Source organism: Rhododendron vialii, chromosome 13a, assembly GCF_030253575.1.
Source record: "Rhododendron vialii isolate Sample 1 chromosome 13a, ASM3025357v1".
In the NCBI taxonomy this organism is placed as follows: Eukaryota; Viridiplantae; Streptophyta; class Magnoliopsida; order Ericales; family Ericaceae; genus Rhododendron; species Rhododendron vialii.
In genome coordinates this window covers 5,326,648-5,349,280 of record NC_080569.1, presented here as the reverse complement: position 1 = coordinate 5,349,280, position 22,633 = coordinate 5,326,648, and the positions used below count along the sequence as shown (strand labels likewise).

Here is a 22,633-nt window from a genome sequence, read left to right as displayed (position 1 = left end):
TCTAGTCCAGGCCTCAAACACGTTATGTAGTCAGTGTTCTAAAAATCGGAACTAATCGGAGATTAATCGTCGGCGCCAATTTTTGTATAGTCCAACTAATTGCTATGTGCCGATTAATCGCCGATTACTAATTACTATTTATTGATTACTAGGCCTCAAAGCTCTAAGGTGGCCGACCGCCCGACTAGGGTGTAGAGATTTTTAGAACATTGTATGTAGTCTTATTATCCTTCACAATACTTGTAAATGCATTTTACGTTTCCACTGCAAATTTCATTATAATGGTTAGGATTCTTTTGTAATCCAACTGATCGATTCTTGTGTGTAAGCTCATGCTTCTGAAATTTAAATTCGCAACCGAAGATACTTAGCCAACTGAAATGTCATACGGAAATGGCATACAAACATATGAAATGGGGATGGCAACTGGGCGGTCCTTGATTACTCAACCGATCTCCCATCTCCATCCCCGACCCTATCCACATTGAGGAATTGTTCTTGCCCTCCATCCCCGCTCCAAAAGGGTAACGGGGATCCAACTTTAAGAAGATGAAAAAAAAAATTTATCTTCCCTCGTTATTGTTCAACAATCAAATGAAAATAGAAATCTAAATCCTTTAGACTACGGATTGAATTCTGTAGGACTTATATAAAGATTGCTCGAAAATTACTACCTAAAGCTGACTAGCAGTTCGAAAAACATGCCTTTTCTTGGTCTCTGGTGCAGTAAATAGCTTTTCTATAACTATACAAACATATAAGGGGCAAGCCATCTTTGTAAATTTCAGTTGCACCATTTTTGACCGACTAAGCATAATAAAGAGTTAATAACAAGTGGCTGAGTTAGTTTTTCGAGTTCGTATACATGAAAGCACAACCACGAGAACGGGTGCTTGTGATGCTCAGAAGCTGTATAGAAAGATCGTGATGCTGATAGAAATATCTCGATACAGAAACTTGAGTTTCGCATTTCAGCTAAGGTGTATCGTCTTCCCTGATTCCAACAGTAAATAGTCCATCCGTGCTTGGTCCAGTTATGGGATAGAATTTCTTTTGTTTTTCTTTTGTTCTCTCTTTAGGGACTCTCTTGTTTATCTTCAGTAATCATTTTATCTTTGTTCCTGATCAATAAATAAATAAGGTTTATATCTTCCATTTGCCATGACAGATTGTTGCATGTTTATCATTGGTTATTTGCAGAAAATCGTCCAAGAGTGACAACAATGAGCTGGTACAAAGCAGAGCAGGTGGTAGTTACAAAGAGGGTCATCATCCATCTCCCACTGAGTCGATCAAAACTGGGAGTATTATGGCTGGATTTGACGATGAAAACTTTATGTTTGAGGTGGCATTGTCTCCTAGCAATTTCGTAAATGGTCTGCTCACCATTCCTTGGAGAACTGCAAAAAAACATTTCTTGTTGGATCATACGACAGGAACTTGTCAGGAAATCGAAGTAGAATTTTCTGACAAGCACAATAACAAATACACTATGAAACTCTCTACCCCTCCGCAGCCTGGGGCTAAGTTGGTGATAACTGGATGGAGACAGATCTTTGGTCCAAAAGGAGATCCAGATTTAGTTGGCTTCTACAAACCTGTAGACCCTTTGCATGACAAGCATTACCTTATTGATTGCACAAAGGGAAGCTGTGTCTTTCTGAAAAAGTTGGAACGTACTCATACGGTGCTCAGTATTCCTAAAGAAGTCGCAGAAAAACTTTTCCCTCCTCTGGAAAACGGTTGGGAAATCAGTCTGGATTGTTCTGATGCCCAAAACTGGTCTTTGTCGATGAGCTACAAAAACTGTCAAGGTAGGTTTAAAATCACCAGCAACTGGAGAAAGTTTATTGTAGATCACAATTTGGAAGCCGATGACGTGGTTGTGTTTTCCAGAGTTTACCCCCAGCAGCCTAATAATAACCGGTACTTGATTCGATTTGAGAAAACAAAAGAGGCCACTTCCGGGACAGATGCGACTCAATCAGCTACATCAAGAAAAGATGAAGGTGATCGCAACAAGGAGAACAAGAGTATCAGTGTTGCGGGAAATAACCAGTCAAATTCAAAGCCAGTCTCTGAAACAAGAGGTTCAAATGTTATGATCTTTGGCCAGGACATTTCAAAGCCAAAGCCAATGTAAGCAAGTTGAAAATGTTTTGTTTCAGTAAGCCTTGATCATAATTCATAACACAGTGGTTGTCTAGTACTACTACTTTTGATTGATGGACTACTACATAAATCGTTTTGTCCAAAGGTTGAAATCTAACATCTTGCTAACGATAGATATATAGACATCAGATTAATCAGCAGGTGGTATGTGAATCATGATATGGTATAGAAAGATCCTGGTATACATAAACTTGCGTCTTGTATTTCGGCAAAGGTGTATAGTCATTTCTGATTCCAACTGTTAAGTTTGGGAAGTGCTTGGTCCCGTTATGAGATAAAATTCTTTTGTACTCTATTTAGGGACTTTCTCTTGCTTTATCTATTTGAGTTATCATTTTATCTTTGTTGCTGATCAACCAAAAAAAAAAAAAAAAAGGTGTGTATCTTGCATTTTCCATGACAAATTGTTGAATGTTGGTCATTTGGTATTTGCAGAAAATTGTTTGAGAGTAACAACAATGAGCTGGTACAAAGCACAGCAGGTGCTAGTTACAAGGAGGTTCATCATTCTGAGTCAATCAAAACTGGGAAGATTATGGATGAATTTGAGGACAGTAATTTTCTATTTGAGGTGGCATTGTCTCCTAGAAATTACATAAATGGCACCCTCATCATTCCTTGGAGAACTGCAAAAAAGCATTTCCTGTTTGATCATAGTACAGGAACTTGTCAGGAAATCGAGCTAGAATTTTCTGACAAAGATCTTAACAAATACACTCTGAAAATCTCTATCCCTCCACAGCCTGGCGCTCAGTTGGTAATAACTGGATGGAGACAGTTCTTTGGTCCAAATGGAGATCCGGATCTCATTGGCTTCTACAAGCCCGTCAACCATTTGCATGACACAAATTACCTTATTGATTGGACAAAGGGAAGCTATACCTTTCTGAAAAAGTTAGATCCTAGTGACGCTAGTAGTATGCTCCTTATTTCTAAAGAAGCTGCAGAAAAAGTTTTCCCTCCTCTGGAAGTCAGTGTGCTGATCGATTGTTTTGATGCACAAAACCAGTCTTGGACGATGAAATACCGAAGAACCAAATTTGATCAGTTTATAATTACCGGCAGCTGGGGAATGTTTCTTACAAAACATAATTTGAAAGCCAATGATGCAGTTATGTTTTCCAGAGTTGACCCCCAACAGCTGCCTGATAGTAAGCGGTACTTTATTCGATTTGAGAAAGCAGAAAAGGCCACTTCCAGAGCTGACAGGACTCAATCAGCTACAGCAAGAAAAGACGATGATGATAGAAATAATGGAGGAAGCAACGACGAGGACAAGGGTATCAGTGTTGCTGGAAATAGCAATTCAAAGCCAATCACTGAAACAAGCGGTTCAAAGGTTATGATCTTTGGCGTGGACATTTCAAAGCCAAAGCCAATGTGAGCAAGTTGGAGATGTTATATTTTACTAAGCTTTGATCATGATTCATGACTCAGTCGCGGTCTCATTTTTTACCCTTAGGCAAGGTGGCATTGTTGGTTTACTTCCTAGTACATATTACTTTAGATTGATGGACTACTACATAAATCTTTTTGATCAAAGGTTGAATCGATCATGTTGCAGAGGATAGAAATATACTCATCAGATTAATCAACAGGCGCTCGTTATAGTATGAGCTTTTGCTCAGACCATAGTCCCTACATGCACAATAGTCATCATCCGAGAGCTCAATGACTCTTTTTTTGTTGCTCAATGGATTATGGTTGCCTTGTCATACTCAGCTTCAATTTATTATTGTCATTTTGTTTGTACAAGTTACAAATATGCTTGATTCAGAGACTTATCAAGAGGCCAACTAAGCAAGAAGCCAAGAACAACTTTTGGCTTTTATAGACAACTGCCCAGAAGCAATGGACTCGTACCTTTCTCCATTGAAGCTACAATTAACCAACTTTTGGTCTTATTGATTAATGATTAAAGCATAAGTGACATATCTTATGTTGCACATGTGGACATTTTCTTTTCTTTTTTTTCCCATCTATTCCAAAGCAAAGCTATTAGAACGTAGAAGAAATCATATACTTACATTTGGAACTTGGAATTGGGATGGGAATAGCAGATGGGAGTTACTAATAATATTGTAGTGAAAAATCAAGTAAAAATGATGCAGAATTTTGTCAAATCAGAAAGGTAATCTAATGACACGGTGTATTCTCCTGATGCTTATATATGAATCATTTTTTCCCTTTTTGCAGTAAAATCGCCGATCTATGATCCTAACTACCAAAAACGGAAGTTGTATGAATCTAGCTAACTGCGAGAAGAAATAATGGAGTTTAGGGTTTCCGAAGCAAAATCTTGCCCGTTGGATACAACGATATCCAATATTTCGGAATTCCAGGAGAAAGGTCTTTTTTTGGACAGTGGGATTGGAATCTTAGGATTAATTAGTTGAGGGTGTGGGATAAGCTGGCTCCGACACACAGTTATCAAAAGAAAAGCAAAAAGAGATATTAAGGTTCTTGGGGTTTTCCGAAACAAAAATGTAGTCCCGGAGAAGAAGACGGAGCAGAGGAAGAAAGCAAACAAAAGCAATCAACTTGAGTGCAAGAGAAAAACCATGAACTTGATTGAAACTAACTTTGGAAACTAGAGTTTAGGATATTGTTTCCTAAAAATGGGATGTGATTTAATTAATAACGTTACTATACTTGTGGGATTTTATTTGATTCTTTCCTTAAATAAGTTTCCTATTATGCACTATATAGTAGGGAAAACATTTATGGTCCTATCAATACTCCAAAAAGATTATATAAAGATTTTGACTCTGAACCCTTTGAGGTCCACCTGATTTCAGAAGAAAGAAAAAAAAAATTCAAGGTCAACCTCTATATGTTTACTCTGTTCATCAGCAGGTCATTGCTTCAACTCTCTACCCCCTATAATGCTTCATTGACTGATCTGTTCTTTTTGTTAGTTTTTCTCTGAGGATTTGGTTTGATTCATGTTCGGATGCGGTGATTTGATGCGAATTGTTGTTATTCACTGGAGAAGAAGAGGGCGATTTTTGACTCATTCTTGGGTTTGGAAATTTCGTGAACTTGTTGAATCTCATCTTTTTCTATCTTATTACTCTCTCCGTCCCATGAAAAATGTCAGTTCTTCACCGTTCACATGTTTCATACAACTATCTAACCTTTCTTATATATTTTATTTTTTTTGCATGCAATACGTATCTTGTTATCTCACTTAGTTTATTAAACAAAGTTCTTAAGATCGAAAAACATATTTTACATAAAAATATTTAGACAATGGAAAGTGGTGAAAATGGGCATTCTTTGTGGGACGGAGAGAGTATTACGCATGTCTCTCTATAGTCTATACTAGCATGTTTGCTTGCATGCAAGGAAGATGAACCGAAGTTGGCTTCCACACGCTCGCGTGTCCCAAGTGTGTCCAACACGTTGTGGGTTTCTGTTCTACTATATTCTGAAATTACATGATCCATTGTTGATGAATGAACTCAACAAAGCCCATTACTGATTGAGGGGATAATTTCTAGCCATACCATGGAGGAGGCCAATTTATGTTGTCCATATTTCTACATTCTTTGAGTAAATCTTGAAAGATAACCTGCAGAGTTTGCTTGCTTTTCTTGGTCTCCTTGGATCAGTCAAGGTGTGCATAAGCTGCCCGGACACCTGCAGAATTTGCGTGTGTGTGTGCATAACTACATATAACTAATTGACAGATAAGATGTATCTTTTGTGCCAATTGCCATGATCAGACTGAACTTTTCAATGGTTTTGTTCCCCCATTTAAATTTGCAGAGACTCAACTATGAGGGGTGGCATGGAGAAGCTAAAAGGAACAGAGGATGATTCTACTGATAAACCAGATAGCCCTTTATTTTATATGCCGACAACCCACGATCTGTTGCTTGCCAAACCAACCACTGTTCCTTCCTTCACTAGGAAAATTTTCCTCTTCGAGCTGCGGTTGACACCTGACGACATTGGACAGGCCAGGCTCTTCATTCCCGTGGAGATAACCATGGACAATGATTTTCCCCCACCACCACCCAAACACGGTCCAAATACTTGGGAGAAGAAGATAACTATTTCCGACACCCAAGGCCGCATTTGGCCCATGACAATGAGGTACATTCGAGAGGAATGCGCGTTCCTGATTGACAGCGAGTGGTGGCTAAGTTTTGCCTTGTCCAATGATTTAAAAACTAAGGATGTGATTCGCTTCTACAGACCTTTTGGCGCTACCGGTGGTGGTAATGGCTCACAAAACAACCATTACCTGATTGAAAAACATGTCAGATTGAGGGATCAAGACGAAGGTGTTGGCGAGAATTTTCCTGCTACATTCATGAGAGAAAAGTTTGAGTTCCAGTGGCTAGTGAGCGAATACAATCTCAATTTCGGATCGATGATCCTTGATGAAGAAATAGTAAGAAGGCATTTTCGCGTAGTTAGGATCCCCACTCATTCCGGGGAGACTCCTCGTCATGTGGAGAGGCTGTACTTTACTGACGCTCAAAACAGGGAGTGGTGCATGAAAATCACGTACCATGCGTCAGGAACCTACATGATTGACTGGGGGGAATACGTGAAGGAGCACAACGTGGAAGCCGGGGATGTGATAAGGTTCTACCGACCGCCTTTCCAGCGAGTCCAGCCTTTAACCTCGCGACACTTCCTTATTGAACATCTCAAGAGATTTGGTGATAGCAGTGGAACTTTATTGCTAACCACACCGAAACCAACCAAAGTTTTCCAGTTCAAGTTGAGGAAATTACTCTTTCAGATGCGGTTGACGCCTAGCGAAGTTGATTACCAGGGGAGGCTCTCAATTCCAGTAGAAATAGCATTGGACTATTTTCAAAGGTTTCTTCCAAAAATAGATAGTAAAGGACAAGAAGAGACGGTAATTAAGCTAACTACCGATACTTGCAATTGGTGGTGGTCCACGAAAATCAAGTATGATCGGGAAGAATGTGTCTTTCTGATGGAGGACTGGCAGACGTTTGCCGAGCAGAACAACTTGAGAGCTAAAGATGTGATTCGCTTCCACAAACCTTTCCCCCGGGCAGAAGATGATTGTTTCCTGATTGAACCTGTATTTAGGAGAATTGCAGAGGAGAGTTTGGAGTTCAAGCAGGAAAATTTTCTTTTCCAGAAACAATTGACCCTATCTGAAGTTGGATGTGACAGGCCGCGGCTAAGTCTTTCTGAGGAACAAGTGAGACACCATTTCCCAGCAGTTGGGATTCCTGCTGAAACTCATGAGCTGGAGAGACTTTATTTTACTGATGCTAAAAACATGGAGTGGTGCTGCAAAATCCGGTGCTTTTTCGGAACCTACTTTCTCGAAAGTGGTTGGGAGGGATTTGTGAAGGAGTACAAGGTGGAAACTGGGGATTTGATTAGCTTCTACAAACCCGTCCTGCCTTTGGACTCACGACACTTTCTTATTCAACATGCTAAGGAGATAGAAGAGGCCGGTGGGAGTTATAATCTGACTTATCAATCGGTTACTACTGCAGAAGCCTATGATAGCACAAGAGGTTCAAGAATTGAAGGCATTGGAGAGGATCATAATCGAGGAGGAGAGAAACAACAAGACGATAATTCAAGACAAAGGAGTGACAGTGACAGCAGTCGCAAAAGGGGTAAGAAGAAATCTGGTGGGTGTGGATATTATTGTTGTTTTAGGGCATGAGAGTGTGGCAGTCCATGGTGATTATTGATCAAGGAAAAACAGGAAAAGGTAGTCATCAAAAAATTCCTGAAATGAATCGAAAGCTAACTCCAAAAAGAGAGTACATAGCTGATTCGGTAGCATGGGCTGCAATAAGGGCTCGATGTATTTACTTCTTGTAGAAGGCAATTTACAAACATTAGCTTTGCCCATTCATAGATCATGCGATTGCAAACGCTGTATATACATGAAGCACATCCGTGAATTTGAAATCGACACCGAAATGTTATATGAACACCTAGAGTTGACATCCTAGAGAGTTTCAGTACCATCAATTTTGCACCTGTTTGGATGATAATATCAGTGAGTAGTCACGCTGACTGGATTTAATCTCTCCTTCATTCTCAGTTTTCGCTTTGCGCCATTTCTCTTCCAGCAAATCCATGAGCCAAACTAACAATACGATTTCAGTCCTTGATGTCAAAAATTCTGTGAGCCCGTTGATGTCAAAACTAACGATAGGTTTTTCTTGTGAACCTCCTTCTCACCACATCTTCTTGTTATGCATGGTGACTGTTCTTGTTGTAATCAGATCCTTTAATTGAATTTGGTAGTTTCAACTTTTGCAGAAATAAAAGACACCCCGCAAAGGTTTAAGTCTCTATCTACGAAAAGATCCTTTCTTCCCTATTCCCGCTACCAAAGAGAAGCTTTTTCATTTTTTTTAATGAAAAGAAAACTTCCCTCTCTTTGAGGTGGAATTCTATATTAAGTGATAAAATACAAAAACAGCACAGTCCCCATTGTTTGAAGAGCTGCAGAAAATAGTTCATTGCCCGATCATAAAACAGGAACACTTAGGAAGGTCAAGCTGCTGTTTTTCGAGAAAGATATGAGGCCAACTCAACAATCCAACAAACGAGAAAGCAACTTTGACAAACCGAAACCTTGATACTTTGGTATATTTAGTCTGAAAAGAGCTCATACAAGATATCCAGATCATTCACATTGGAGAAACAACCCCAGTAGTGACCCTAAACCATTTTCTGGTGTGCGTGGTAGTGAAATAACGATGGATGGTGGTGGAATGCTGGCGAGGTGGTTGTGGTGATAGTATGTGAAATGATGGGGGGGTGGTGAAGTTGCAGTGGTGAGGTGATTACAGTCGACCTAGTGGCAACACTTCCAGTGGGGTTAAGCGGTTATGGTGGTGCTGGTGGTTTGGTAGTCATAGTACTAGTAGTCAAGTGATATTGTTTGTGGCATGGGCAAATCCCGATGATTAAGTAGTTTTTGTGTACTTTGATGAAGTGTCAAACGTCCTATGAACTCTCTAGAAATCTTAAGAAATGAACGAATACCTTAGAATTAAGAATACGAGTACCGAAAGGAACTTAGAATGAGTGGGAGGGCGCAAAAACATGTTTTAGTCTTAGTGGCTCCGACAATTCTTGTATTGGTCTACTTTCAACCAACTTTTCATAAACCAATAGCTATTATTGTTATGGTTCGGTCCCACCATATTTTATTAATTTGAATACTCTCTTTATCAATATAAAGTAGGTTTTAATCCGGTTTCAAGTTAGTGTGATTCAAGAATTTTCCCATAATAATTTATTTTTCGACCTATTGAGCGTAAAATTGCCATATAGTTTGATTTTTAAATAACTTTGAAGCCAAAATAAATTGTTTAGAAAGTAGGGTAGACAGGCTTTCCAACGGTTCAAACTACATGCAAATTGGAGTTCGGGAGTGTCCGTAGCAAGACCGCAAATTTGGTCGGTTTTGAAATTTCAAGAATGCGTCTGGGGCGCAATGAAGTGAGCCTGAGGCGCATGGAATTGCGTCTGGGGCGCATTAGAAGCCAATAATTGGTCAAATTTTGCGGGTTTGTTCCGGACTCCGATTTTTACAAAGTTTGAACCGTTAAAAAGCTTGTTGAGTCTACTTTATTACCCAAGTAGTTTGGATTTAAAAGTATTTGTACATCAAAAAGTATGACCAATTTACCCTCAATATATCAGAAAATAAATAATTTAGGTAAAACGCTCGCATTTTCCTCATTTTAAATCTGATAAAGACTTATTATGTATCGATAAATAGGATTTTCAAAGCACTAAAAGATGGTGTAATCCAACCATAAAAATAATAAAGTTTTATTTATAAAAAATGATATTAAGTAAACCACTACAAAGATAATCGGAGTACTACCAACATGGTCATCGTAACACAAACCCTCCACCACTTTCACTTCACCACCTCTACTACCACACTTCCACTTTGCTACCACCATTGGCACCGCCACTAAACCGTACCACCTCTGCCTTCATATAACAACTATCACCAACACCACAACTTCAACACCACAACTATCAGACCTCCACATGAGGTGGAATTCTGTATTAAGCAATAAAATACAAAAACAGCACAGTCCCCATTGTTTGAAGAGCTGCAGAAAAATAGTTCATTGCCTGATCATAATACATGCAGGAACTCTTAGGAATGTCAAGCTGCTGTTTTTTTGAGAAAGATGCGAGGCCAACTTCAACAATCCAACAAACGAGAAAGCATGCAACAGAAATACAGCTACGTTAAAAACGCCCTTCCTGACGAAACCCATTGATCTATTGATTCCAAACTCTGCGAAACATCTATTATACATGTTTAGTGTCTCAGCTCTACCTACCATGATGCTAGGCCAAAGTCCCCATAGCAGCTTTCACAGACCAAAACATTGATACTTCGGTAATTTACTATGTAACGAGCTAATACATGATATCCAGATCATTCACATCGGAGAAACCTCCTCAGCAGTGACCCCAAACCATTTTCTGGTGCGCGTGGTGGTGAAATAACGATGGATGGTGGTGGAATGCTGGCGAGGTGGTTGTGGTGATAGTATTTGAAATGATGGGGGTGGTGGTGAAGGTGCAGTGGTGAGGTGATTATAGTCGAGCTAGTGGCGATAGTACTGGTGGAGTTAAGCAGTTATGGTGGTGCTGGTGGTTTGGTATTCATAGTAGTCAAGTTATATTGTTGGTGGTGCATGTGGACACCAAAATTTGGCTTCGTAAATGTATAAGCCTTGTCCTAGGCGTACGACTTTGACGAGTCCCGATGATTAATTAGTTTTTGTGTGCTTTGATGAAGTGTCAAACGTCCTATGAACTCTCTAGAAATCTTAAGAAATGAAGGGCGCAAAAACATGTTTTAGCCTTAGTGGCTCCGACGATCCTTGAATTGGTCTACTTTCGACTAACTTTTCATAAACCAATATTTATAATTTTTATGGTTCGGTCCCACCATATTTTATTAATTTGAATACTCTCTTCATCGATATAAAGTAGGTTTTGATCCGGTATAAAGTTAGTGTGATTCAAGAATTTTCCCATAATAATTTGTTTTTCAACCTATTGAGGGTAAAATTGCCATATAATTTGATTTATAAATAACTTTGGAGCCAAAATAAATTGGTTAGAAAGTAGGTAGACAAGCTTTACAACGGTTCAAACTACGTATAAATTGGAGTTCGCGAGTGTCCGTAGCAAGACCGCAAATTTTTGGTCAGTTTTGAAATTTCAAGAATGCGTCTGGGGCGCAATGAAGTGCGTCTGAGGCGCATGGAATTGCGTCTGGGGCGCATTTTAGAAGTCCACAATTGGTCAAATTTTGTGGGTTTGTTCCGGAAACTTCCGAACTCCGATTTTTGCCAGGTTTGAACCGTTAAAAAGCTTGTTGAGTTTACTTTATTACCCAAGTAGTTTGGATTTAAAATTATTTGTATATCAAAAGGTATGACCAATTTACCCTCAGTATATCAAAAAATAAATAATTTAGGTTAAACGCTCGCATCTTACTCATTTTAAATCACGTAAAGACTTATTATATATCGATAAATAGGACTTTCAAAGCACTAAAAGATGGTGTAATCCAACCATAAACATAATAAAGTTTTATCTATGAAAAATGGGTAGTAAGTAAACCACTACAAAGATCATCGGAGCACTACCACTTTCCACTACTAACACTGTCATCGTAACACAACCCCTACACCACTACCACTTCACCACCTACACCATCACTTCACCACCTTTACCACCACACTTCCACTCTGCTACAACCATTGGCACCGCCCCTAAACCCTACCACCTCTGTCTTCATTTAACCACTACCACCAGCACCACAACTTCAACGCTACGACTATCAAACCTCGACATGCAACACCATCACGACGACCCCTTTGGTCTCATATGGACATTTGCTGACCCGTTATCCAGACCACTACAATTCATGTTTAGCATCAAGTGGATTCAAAAAAAAAAAAAAACTGACTCAACAAACATAACTGCTGAGAAAGCTACAGGTCCAACCGTCAACTATATATAACAAAACGGCCACTTCCCAACTAACTCTCTCTCTCTCTCTCTCTCTCTCTCTCTCTCTCTCTCTCTCTCTCTCTCTCTCTCTCAGCCAGCGAAGTACTCACTTTTCTCAATACTCAAGAAACAATCAAGAAAATGCTTAAAGGCAGAGACAACGACACTGGTCCAATCGAGAAAGAAGGGAACTTGATGAAGAACTCAGATTTCGAAGAAGAAGAAGAGAACGAAGACAATGTCGCTTTGCTCGCGTTCAACATTTGGCGTTCTTCTCCGGGAAAAGAAGAACAAAATCAAATCTCTTCGAACCCATCAGAGGTTGCTGCCCCCAATACAGAGTTCCAGCCCTTTAGAGAAGAATTAGAAGTTGGTCCACCATCGGGGGCCACGACTCATTGAATTCTTTCCCTCATCAGAATCAAACTCCAGGGGAAAAAAGTTTCCCTTTTCTTCTCCTTAAAACTGATACTTCATTAGAATTCTTCTTTCAAGAATTGCATATCTTGAGTTCGTTCTTTCTTTCTTTCTTTCGTATATGTGTGTGTATTCATCTAGCTTTCTTTCATTTTCTCAGTAAACAATGTATCACAATCATCGGCCTTGTTTTCCGAGAATCATATGATTTCAATCCACATAAGGCGCACACTGCTCTGTTCTTGCGCTGTTCTTTGATATCTAGTTTTGGTCAAATTGCCTTTTAATTGGGGATTCCCATTTACCGAAGACCCTCGATGACATCCCGTTCAATAAGCAGCGCCATTGGACCGGATGACTGTGAGCGGATGTATTCCAAATAAATGGTTTTTAACATAAGACAACGTGCTTGAATTCTATCATCCCAACCGAACTTCGAGAAAAAAAAATTTCTATTTGAAGGGACACCATTGAATCAGATGGATATTCTGTCTTTTTTTCGTGTATAACAAACAGGCATTTCAAGAATAGAGATTTTTTCTAATAAAACTGAGCAACAGAGATGCTCCAAGTCTGTGAAGTTCATTCTTCAGTTATACAGAGACAAGAACTTGTGGGTTAGTTGAATGTAGTTTACACAAACCACAAGGCTTTGATTTGTCTGCCCCTCTTATGGTCTTTTCGCGTTCCTGATCAAGATGCAATTTAGCCATCCCTGTGCTACAATGAGATAGAATTATTACAGGCTTATTTTCTCGCATTCTGTGGACAAATATCATCTTATAGGGATAATAACAAGGGGGATGATATACCTTCAGCTCGCGACATAAGGGATGAATTTGTGAGGGCAACTTTTCTCTTTGAAGAGCAATTATGTCCCAGCAATATCGAGAACAACACGCTCACCGTTACTCTGGAACTGCCAAAAAGCATTTCTTGGCCAATTCGGGAACCGAAAATGAGGTCAACCTACTACTGACCGACAGTCGCTTCACCGATTGGCATATGAAACTCCTAATCCCTCAAGATTCTAGTACAGAGTGGGTTATAACTGGATGGAAAGACTTTTTTTCTGCTCAAAACTCAGAAGATTTGGGCTTGATTAGCTTCTACATACCTTCCTGTCCTGATCATAACAAGCACTACCTCATTGACTCACTTAAAATACGGAGGTATGAGACGTAAGATTCTTCTGTAGAATTTTTTCTTGTCCTGTCTTTTTGTTCTCTTAAGTGTTTCTTTGAGTTCTGATGTTCTTGCTTTAACATTCATTTCCGTGATGCGATTAGCATGCAAATGGAGAAGCAGAGAAGACTGCAAAACCAACCAGAGGTGAGCAAAAGAGATCTCATCTTGTCAAATTGTTCCGTAAATTCAACTTTCTATAAATAATCCCTATCGAAATATCTTCCGTAGTAGCTGGTTTTCGTTGGCGTTATCTGATATTGTTTGCAAATATCTTCAGTTGAGGATTGATGCTCAAGGGGGGTATATGAATACTATGTTGAAGAGAGCCTGTCAAACACTTGGTGTTCCAAACAATATGGCTTCTGAAAGAGAAGGCCATAAGGGCAGAGGTACTAATAGCAGAAAGAGCCCCATAACTCGCTCAGACGATGATTTCATAGGCAATAGCTACGAGGGGAATGAAACTGCTGCTGGTCACAGTCCAGGAAACTCTTCCTTTCGCAAGCACTTGACTAGGTCTGATGTTCGGTGCGGTTCTCTCTATGTTCCTGGCGAAGTTTCAGAACAGCATTTCCCAAGTCCAAAGCCACCCGAAAAGGGTTACGAGGAGGAGACGATTCTTAACGTTCTTGACCATCAAAACAAGACTTGGGTGATGACATTCAAACGATATCCAAAACGTTGTTTGATTGGTGGCAACTGGGGAGAGTTTGTTAGAAGACATCGTTTGGAAGCTAAGGATGAGATCATCTTTTCCAAAGTTGAGCACCACCAGGCTTCAGATGGGAAGCACTACTTAATTCGATTCAAGAAAAACAGCAACGCAGCGGCCAGTGGATCTTAGGCAAAGAAGGACAAGGGGTCTCCCATTTCTGTTACCGGATTTTAGTTGACGAAATTGAAGTGGAACAAGTCTTTTATGAGATAATCAGTATTTGGGAGGAAAGGATGGTACAAAATCAATAGTTCCAACTTACCATTTAGATTCTTGATGTGGGAAGAAAAGAAAGTTCAAGTATTTTCTTCTAAGCATCTAGTGGTCATGACTCATGCGACTGGTAGATATGGATCCTTTTGATCTGGTTTAAAGTTAGTGTGATTCAAGAATAATTTTCCCATAATAACTTGTTTTTCGACCTATTGAGGGTAAAATTGCCATATAGTTTGATATATAAATAACTTTGGAGCCAAAATAAATTGGCTAGAAAGTAGGGTAGACAAGCTTTCAAATTGTTCAAACTACGTGCAAATTGGAGTTCGGGAGTGTTTGTGGCAAGACCGCAAATTTTTGTCCATTTTGAAATTTCAAGAATGCGTCTGGGGCGCAATGAAGTTAGGGATGGCCATCTCGGCCGATCCGTTATCCGTCCCGAACGGATCGAATTTTTTGGAGATTTTTCGAATATTGGGGCAGATTCGTTTTGTTTTTCAAAAAAGATTCGGAGATCGGATCGGATTCGGAGGTAAGTCTGCCTCCGATCCGATCCGCTCCGAATCCGATATCCGATCCACCCCGAATCCGATATCCGATCCACCTCTGAATATCCGACTATATAAATACATCTTATTTTTAGGGTTAGTCAATAATCAGTCTCCTACTCAATCGACTTCACTTCACACAACCCTCCTTGCACATGACTTCTCCCCCTTCTCTCTCTCTAAAAAACCCCTCTGGCAACGGAGAGATGCGGCAATCTCCCCTTAGGAACGCGGCAGCGAGACTCCCTCCCCATGTAAGCTTTATTTGGTTTTTATTTTTTCAATCTGTGAGTTTTTTTTATTGAGTTCCAATAATCCAATCTTTTTTTTTTTTTTCCAAATTCGGATTCGGATATCCGTTCCCCATTCGGAGCGGGGATGGAGGACAAAAATGTAATCCGTTCGGAGTTCGGGGCGGATTCGGAGGGTGGGTGGAGGGTTTGGATTCGGATATTGCAATATCCGCCTCCGATCCGCCCTGTTGCCATCCCTAAATGAAGTGCGTCTGAGGCGCATGGAATTGCGTCTGGGGCGCATTAGAAGTCCATAATTGGTCAAATTTTGCGGGTTTGTTCCGGACTCCGAATTTTGCAAGGTTTGAACCGTTAAAAAGCTTGTTGAGTCTACTTTATTACCCAAGTAATTTGGATTTAAAAGTATTTGTACATCAAAAAGTATGACCAATTTACCCTCAGTATATCAAAAAATAAATAATTTAGGTATAACGCTCGCATTTTCTTCATTTTAAATCGGATAAAGACTTATTATATATAGATAAATAGGATTTTCAAAGCACTAAAAGATGATGTAATCCAACCATAAAAATAATAAAGTTTTATTTATAAAAAATGGATAGTAAGTAAACCACTACAAAGATCATCGGAGTACGTACTACCAACGTTGTCATCGTAACACAAACCCTCCACCACTATCACTTCACCACCAACACCATCACTTCACAACCTCTACTACCACACTTCCACTTTGCTATCACCATTGGCACCGCCACTAAACCGTACCACCTCCACCTTCATATAACAACTATGACCAACACCACAAGTTCAACGCGACGACTATCAGACATCCACATGAGGTGGAATTCTGTATTAAGCAATAAAATACAAAAACAGCACAGTCCCCATTGTTTGAAGAGCTGCAGAAAAATAGTTCATTGCCTGATCATAATACAGGAACTCTTAGGAGTTAGGAATGTCAAGCTGCTGTTTTTTCGAGAAAGATGCGAGGCCAACCTCAACAATCCAACAAACGAGAAAGCATGCAACAGAAATACAGCTACTTTAAAAACGCCCTTCCTGACGAAACCCATTGATCTATTGATTCCAAACTCTGCGAAACATCTATTATACATGTTTAGTGTCTCAGCTCTATCCACCATGATGCCAGGCCAAAGTCCCCATAGCAGCTTTGACAAACCAAAACATTGATACTTCGGTAATTTACTATGTAACGAGCTAATACCTGATATCCAGATCATTCTCATCAGAGAAACAACCTCAGCAGTGACCCCAAATCATTTTCTGGTGTGCGTGTTGGTGAAATAACGATGGATGGTGGTGGAATGCTGGCGAGGTGGTTGAGGTGATAGTATGTGAAATGATGGGGGTGGTAATGAAGGTGCAGTGGAGAGGTGATTACAGTCGAGCTACTAGCGACAGTACCGGTGGGGTTAAGCGGTTATGGTGGTGCTGGTGGTCATAGTAATCAAGGGATATTGTTGGTGGTGTGGACACCAAAATTTGGCTTCATAAAGGTATATATCATCCTTGTCTTAGGCATACGTCTTGGGCAAATCCCGAGGATTAAGTAGTTTTTGTGTGCTTTGATGAACTGTCAAACGTCCTATGAACTCTCTAAAAATCTTAAGAAATGAACGAATACCTTAGAACTAAGAGTACGAGTACCGAAAGGAACTTGGAATGAGTGGGAGGGCGCAAAAACATGTTTTAGCCTTATTGACTCTAACGATCCTTGAATTGGTTTACTTTCGAACAACTTTTCATAAACCTATAGCTATTATTGTTATGGTTCGGTCCCATCATATTTTACTAATTTGAATACTCTATATATCGATATAAAGTTTGTTTTGATCCGGTTTAAAGTTAGTGTGATTCAAGAATCTTTACATAATAATTTGTTTTTCGACCCATTGAGGGTAAAATCATCATATAATTTGATTTATAAATAATTTTGGAGCCAAAATAAATTGGTTAGAAAGTAGGGTAGACAAGCTTTCCAATGGTTCAAACCACGTGCAAATTGGAGTTCGGTAGTGTCCATGGCAAGACCGCAAATTTTGGTTGGTTTTGAAATTTTGAGAATGCGTCTGGGGTGCAATGAAGTGCGCCTGAGGCGCATGGAATTGCGTCTGAAGCGGATTAGAAGTCCACAATTGGTCAAATTTTGCGGGGTTTGTTCCGGACACTCCTGGATCCGATATTCGCACGGTTTGAACCGTTAAAAAACTTGTTGAGTCTGCTTTATTACCCAAGTAGTTTGGATTTAAAATTATTTGTACATCACAAGGTATGACCAATTTACCCTCAGTATGTCAGAAAATAAATAATTTAGGTAAAACGCTCGCCTCTTCCTCATTTTAAATCGGATAATAACCTATTATATATCGATAAATAGGATTTTCAAAGCACTAAACGATGGTGTAATCCAACCATAAAAATAATAGTGTTTTATTTATGAAAAATAGGTAGTAAGTAAACCACTACAAAAATCATGGAAGTACTACCACCTTCCATTACCAATACTGTCATTGTAACACAATCTCTCCACCACTACCACTTCACCACCTACACCATCACTTCACCACCTCTGCTACCACACTTCCACTCTGCTACCACCATGCCTTCATTGAACCATTACCACCAACACCAATCGCCACAACTTCAACGCCACGACTATCAGACCTCCACATGCAACACCATCACGACGACCCCTTTGGTCTCTTGTGGACATTTGCTGACCCGTTATCCAGACCACTACAATTCATGTTTATCATCAAGTGGATTCATGTTTTACGAAATAACTTTGCTAGCACCACACCCACCCACGGTGTGTGTTTATAGGTGTGTACGTAGATGTGAATTGTGATATTAGAATTATGGTCACAGAAATCTATTTGTAGCTTTTATTTATCCACTGACGACCAAAAACATTTTCTGGTCGCGCACAATTCTGATTAAATGAGATTATGAGAGGGAAGATTACTCCTGGAAAAATTCCGACCTCTCAGGGGTTAATCTCAACCCAATTTTCCTCGTTTCGATAAAAAAGAAAAATAGATATATTTCATTTTCCTGTTTTTGAAAGGATTATATACATAAGAACATACATATATATAACAAACATAACTGCTAAGAAAGATACAGGTCCAACCGTCAACTATATATAACAAAACACTCACTTCCCAATTCTCTCTCTCTCTCTCTCTCTCTCTCTCTCTCTCTCTCTCTCTCTCAGAGAGCCAGCGAAGTACTCACTTCTCTCAATACTCAAGAAACAATCAAGAAAATGCCTAAATGCAGAGACAACGACCCTGGTCCAATCGAAAAAGAAGGGAACTTGACGAAGAACTCAGATTCCGAAGAAGAAGAAGAAGAGAACGAAGACAATGTTGCTTCGCACGCATTCGACATTTGGCGTTCTTCTTCGGGAAAAGAAAAACAAAATCAAATCTCCTAGAACCCATCAGAGGTTGCTGCCTCCAATACAGAGTTCCAGCCCCTTAGGGAAGAATTCGATGTGGGTCCACCAATGGAGCCACGACTCGTTGAATTCTTTCCCTCGTCAGAATCGAACTCCAGGTGAAAAAAAAACTTTGCCTTTTCTTCTCTTTAAAACTGATACTCCTACTTCATTAGATTTTTTCTTCTTTCAAGAATTGCATATCTTGAGTTCTTTCTTTGTTTATTTTGCGTGTGCGTGTGCGTGTGTGAGAGAGAGAGAGAGAGACCCCATGTGACTGTGTGTATGTGGATAAACAAACTAAGTACCACAATCATCAGCCTTGTTTTCCGAAAACCCAAATCATATGATTTCAATCCACATAAGGCGCACACTGCTCTGTTCTTGCTCTGTTCTTCGATATCTGATTTTGATCAAATTGACTTTAATTGGCGATTTCCATTTACCGAAGACCCTCGATGACATCCCATTCAATAAGCAGCGTCATTGGACCGGATGACTGCAACCGGATGTTTTCCAAATAAATGGTTTTTAACATAAGATGACATGCTTGAATTCCATCATCCCAACCGAACTTCGAGAGGAAAAAAAAAATTCTATTTGAAGGGACACCGTTGAATCAGATGGATATTCTGTCTTTTTTTCGTGTAAAACAGACAGGCATTTCAAGAATATAGACTTTTTTCTAATAAAACTGAGCAACAGAGATGCTTCAAGTCTGTGGAGTTCATTCCTGATCAAGAATGTTCATAAAATTCTTGCTAGTGGTATGTAGGCAAAGATGCAATTTAGCCTTCCCTGTGCTACGATGAGATAGAATTATTACAGGCTTATTTTCTCACATTCTGTAGACAAATATCATCTTACAGGGATAATAACAAGGGGGATGATATACCTTCAGCTTGCGACATGAGGGATGAATTCGTGAGGGCAACTTTTCCCTTTGAAGAGCAATTATGTCCCAGCAATATCGAGAACAACACACTAACCGTTACTTCCGGAACTGCCAAAATGCATTTCTTGGCCAATTCGGGAACCGAAAATGAGGTCAACCTACTGCTGACGGACAGTCGCGACACCGATTGGCATATGAAACTCCAAATCCCTCGAGATTCTAGTACCCAGTGTGTTATAACTGGATGGAAAGACTTTTTTGCTGCTCAAAACTCAGAAGATTTGGACTTGATTAGATTCTACATACCTTCCTGTCCTGATCATAACAAGCACTACCTCATTGATTCGCGTAAAATATGGAGGTATGAGAGGAAAGATTCTTTTATATATAGAATTTTTTCTTGTTCTGTCTTTTTGTTTCTTAAGTGTCTCTTTGAGTTCTGATATTCTTGCTTTAACATTCATTTCCGTGATGCGATTAGCATGCAAATGGAGAACCAAAGAAGACTCCAAAACCAACCAGAGGTGAGAAAAGAGATCTCATCTTGTCAACTTGTTCTGTAACTTCAACTTTTTATAAATAATCCCTATCGAAATATCTTCCGTAGAAGCTGGTTTTCGTTGGCGTTATCTGACAATTGTTTGCAAATATCTTCAGTTGAGGATTGATGCTCAATGGGGGTATGAGAATACTATGTTGAAGAGAGCCTGTCAAACAGTTGGTGTTGCAAACAGTATGGCTTCTGGAAGAGAAAGACTCAAGGGCAGTGGTACTAATAGCGGAAAGAGCCCCATAATTCTGTCAGACGATGATTTCATAGGCAGTATCTACGAGGGGAATGAAACTGCTGCTAGTCACAATCCAGGAAACACTTCCTTTCGCAAGCGCTTGACTACGTCTGATGCCTCGTGCAGTTATCTCTATCTTCCTGTCGACGTCTCAAAACAGCATTTCCCTACTCTAAAGCCACCCGAAAACGAGACGACTCTTAACGTTCTTGACCATCAAAACAAGACTTGGGAGATGAAATTCAAACGATATTCACAACGTTGTTTGATTGGTGGCGACTGGGGTAAGTTTGTTAAGAGAACATCATTTGCAAGCTGAGGATGAGATCATCTTTTCCAAAGTTGAGCACCACCAGCCTTCAGACGGGAATCACTACTTAATTCGATTCAAGAAAAACAGCAACGCAGCAGCCAGTGGATCCGAGGCAAAGAAGGACAAGGGTATTATTGAGTATGAGATTATTTGAACACACTTCGCTGCACTGAGAGTATTTTGAGATTGTGAAGTTTGTTCATGCAGAGACATTCATTGGTCAATAAAAGTACCATGGTTTGAGTTTTTTCTCCTTTTTCTCAGTTGGGATTATTTAGCAAAAACCCATGCCTTCCCAAAGAGAAATGCAAAGAACTACAAGTCCTTTGTTACAAGTTTAATCTCTTTTAAGTAACACAATTTTGTCAATATCGTTTGACTAGGGCGCCAACATTAACATGCAAGAAAAACTCATCACAGGAGATTTAGTTAAGTTTTAAATAAAATAGAGAGAGAGTGACTTTTGAGTTGATAAATATCTTTTGCACTCCCCTTCCTCTTACTCTTGCACGCACTTTTTCAAGAAATAAGCACATTATATGATAGAAAAAAAGAAATAAACAAAAGCCCTTTAGGAGAAGAACACCTACACGCAGGCGGGGAGACTCAAACTCCTGACCTCCCAGTGAGATGCAAAAATCTTGACCAACTGAACTGGGGCGTTTATTATGACTCGAGTTTGAGATCTTGGGGTATAATTTCAATTACAGGCCCATAAAAAGAATGTTGATCTAATTTAGGTAACAAAAATGATACTCACACAACAATCCAAATACAACACAAAACACAATTTCTCACACAGATGTGGGCTCCACACACACTATTATGTGTGGACCCCACATATATATGAGAGATTGTATAAATTGTTGTGTGAGTAGCATTGTTCTTTAGGTAACACATCTTGTCAATTCTTTTGACTACAGTGCCTACATTAACAGATGCAAGAAAAACTCGTCTTCGAGTGACTTTGGGTTGACTATTTACGTGCACAATTGGAAAAAGCATGTTACTCCCCTTTTATTCTTTTCCACTCTTTTTTTTTTTAAATATCTTTGTCCATATGAAATTATAAAATTGCCTAAAAGGTGAATTAAGAAGAAAAAAAAATAAGAAGAAGACAATTCTATGATTTTAAGTGAATAATACGAGAAAAAAAGTGTCGGGGGATTAAAGAGGATGCAGAAAATATTTTTTTATACCACAAAACAAAAATCCATTCCAACTCTTAGGTAATTCTAGTACAAATATATTTTTATACAAGATAAATTTTGAGATAATTCTAGAATTACATATATGACTAACTCTCATAAAAAAAACTATACATATTTCAAAAGGATAGCAATGTAGCGTTTGACAGTGAAAACTGGGGCAGAAAGAAGAAGAAAAAAGGCCTCGCCAGCTGAGTCTTGATTCTGGCTGCAAGAGGGAGCTCGCAGTGGTTGAAAATGGATATACAGCGCCAGTTGAGCCGAAGATGATCAGATTGTTTGCAAAGGAAATCTAGTTTGAATGCCAATTACTGGTAAGGCAGTTGGAGCTCTTTACTGAAAGGCAAGAAGAATATGGGCTTTCTATTACCCCTTCCACCCAAAAAAAAAAAAAAGAAAAGAAAGAAGGTAGGCATACCCTTGAACA

General features: G+C 39.4%; 2 protein-coding genes across 2 annotated transcripts; both read left to right on the top strand.

Annotated features, from left to right (window-relative positions):
* Nucleotides 1-219: 219 nt before the first annotated feature.
* Nucleotides 220-3,789, top strand: LOC131312681 (uncharacterized). Its single transcript, XM_058340604.1, has 2 exons — nt 220-2,139; nt 2,608-3,789. The coding sequence occupies exons 1-2, from the start codon at nt 1,310-1,312 to the stop codon at nt 3,554-3,556; spliced, it is 1,779 nt and encodes a 592-aa protein (XP_058196587.1). The 5' UTR covers nt 220-1,309; the 3' UTR covers nt 3,557-3,789.
* Nucleotides 3,790-12,342: 8,553 nt separating this feature from the next.
* On the top strand, nt 12,343-14,752 carry LOC131313809 (uncharacterized). The gene is made up of 6 exons (XM_058342317.1): nt 12,343-12,574; nt 13,135-13,235; nt 13,364-13,459; nt 13,501-13,790; nt 13,908-13,950; nt 14,084-14,752. Exons 1-6 carry the CDS (start codon nt 12,343-12,345, stop codon nt 14,648-14,650), a joined length of 1,329 nt encoding a protein of 442 aa, XP_058198300.1. The 3' UTR covers nt 14,651-14,752.
* Nucleotides 14,753-22,633: the final 7,881 nt, after the last annotated feature.

Excerpts from the sequence above, each read along its gene's own strand:
- LOC131312681 (XM_058340604.1), top strand. The coding sequence starts at position 1,310 with ATGGCTGGATTTGACGATGAAAACTTTATGTTTGAGGTGGCATTGTCT. Across the intron at positions 2,140-2,607 it reads ATTTCAAAGCCAAAGCCAAT|AAAATTGTTTGAGAGTAACA; the intron begins GTAAGCAAGTTG and ends TGGTATTTGCAG.
- LOC131313809 (XM_058342317.1), top strand. The coding sequence starts at position 12,343 with ATGCTTAAAGGCAGAGACAACGACACTGGTCCAATCGAGAAAGAAGGG. Across the intron at positions 13,236-13,363 it reads ACAGAGACAAGAACTTGTGG|GCTTATTTTCTCGCATTCTG; the intron begins GTTAGTTGAATG and ends GAATTATTACAG. Across the intron at positions 13,951-14,083 it reads GACTGCAAAACCAACCAGAG|TTGAGGATTGATGCTCAAGG; the intron begins GTGAGCAAAAGA and ends AAATATCTTCAG.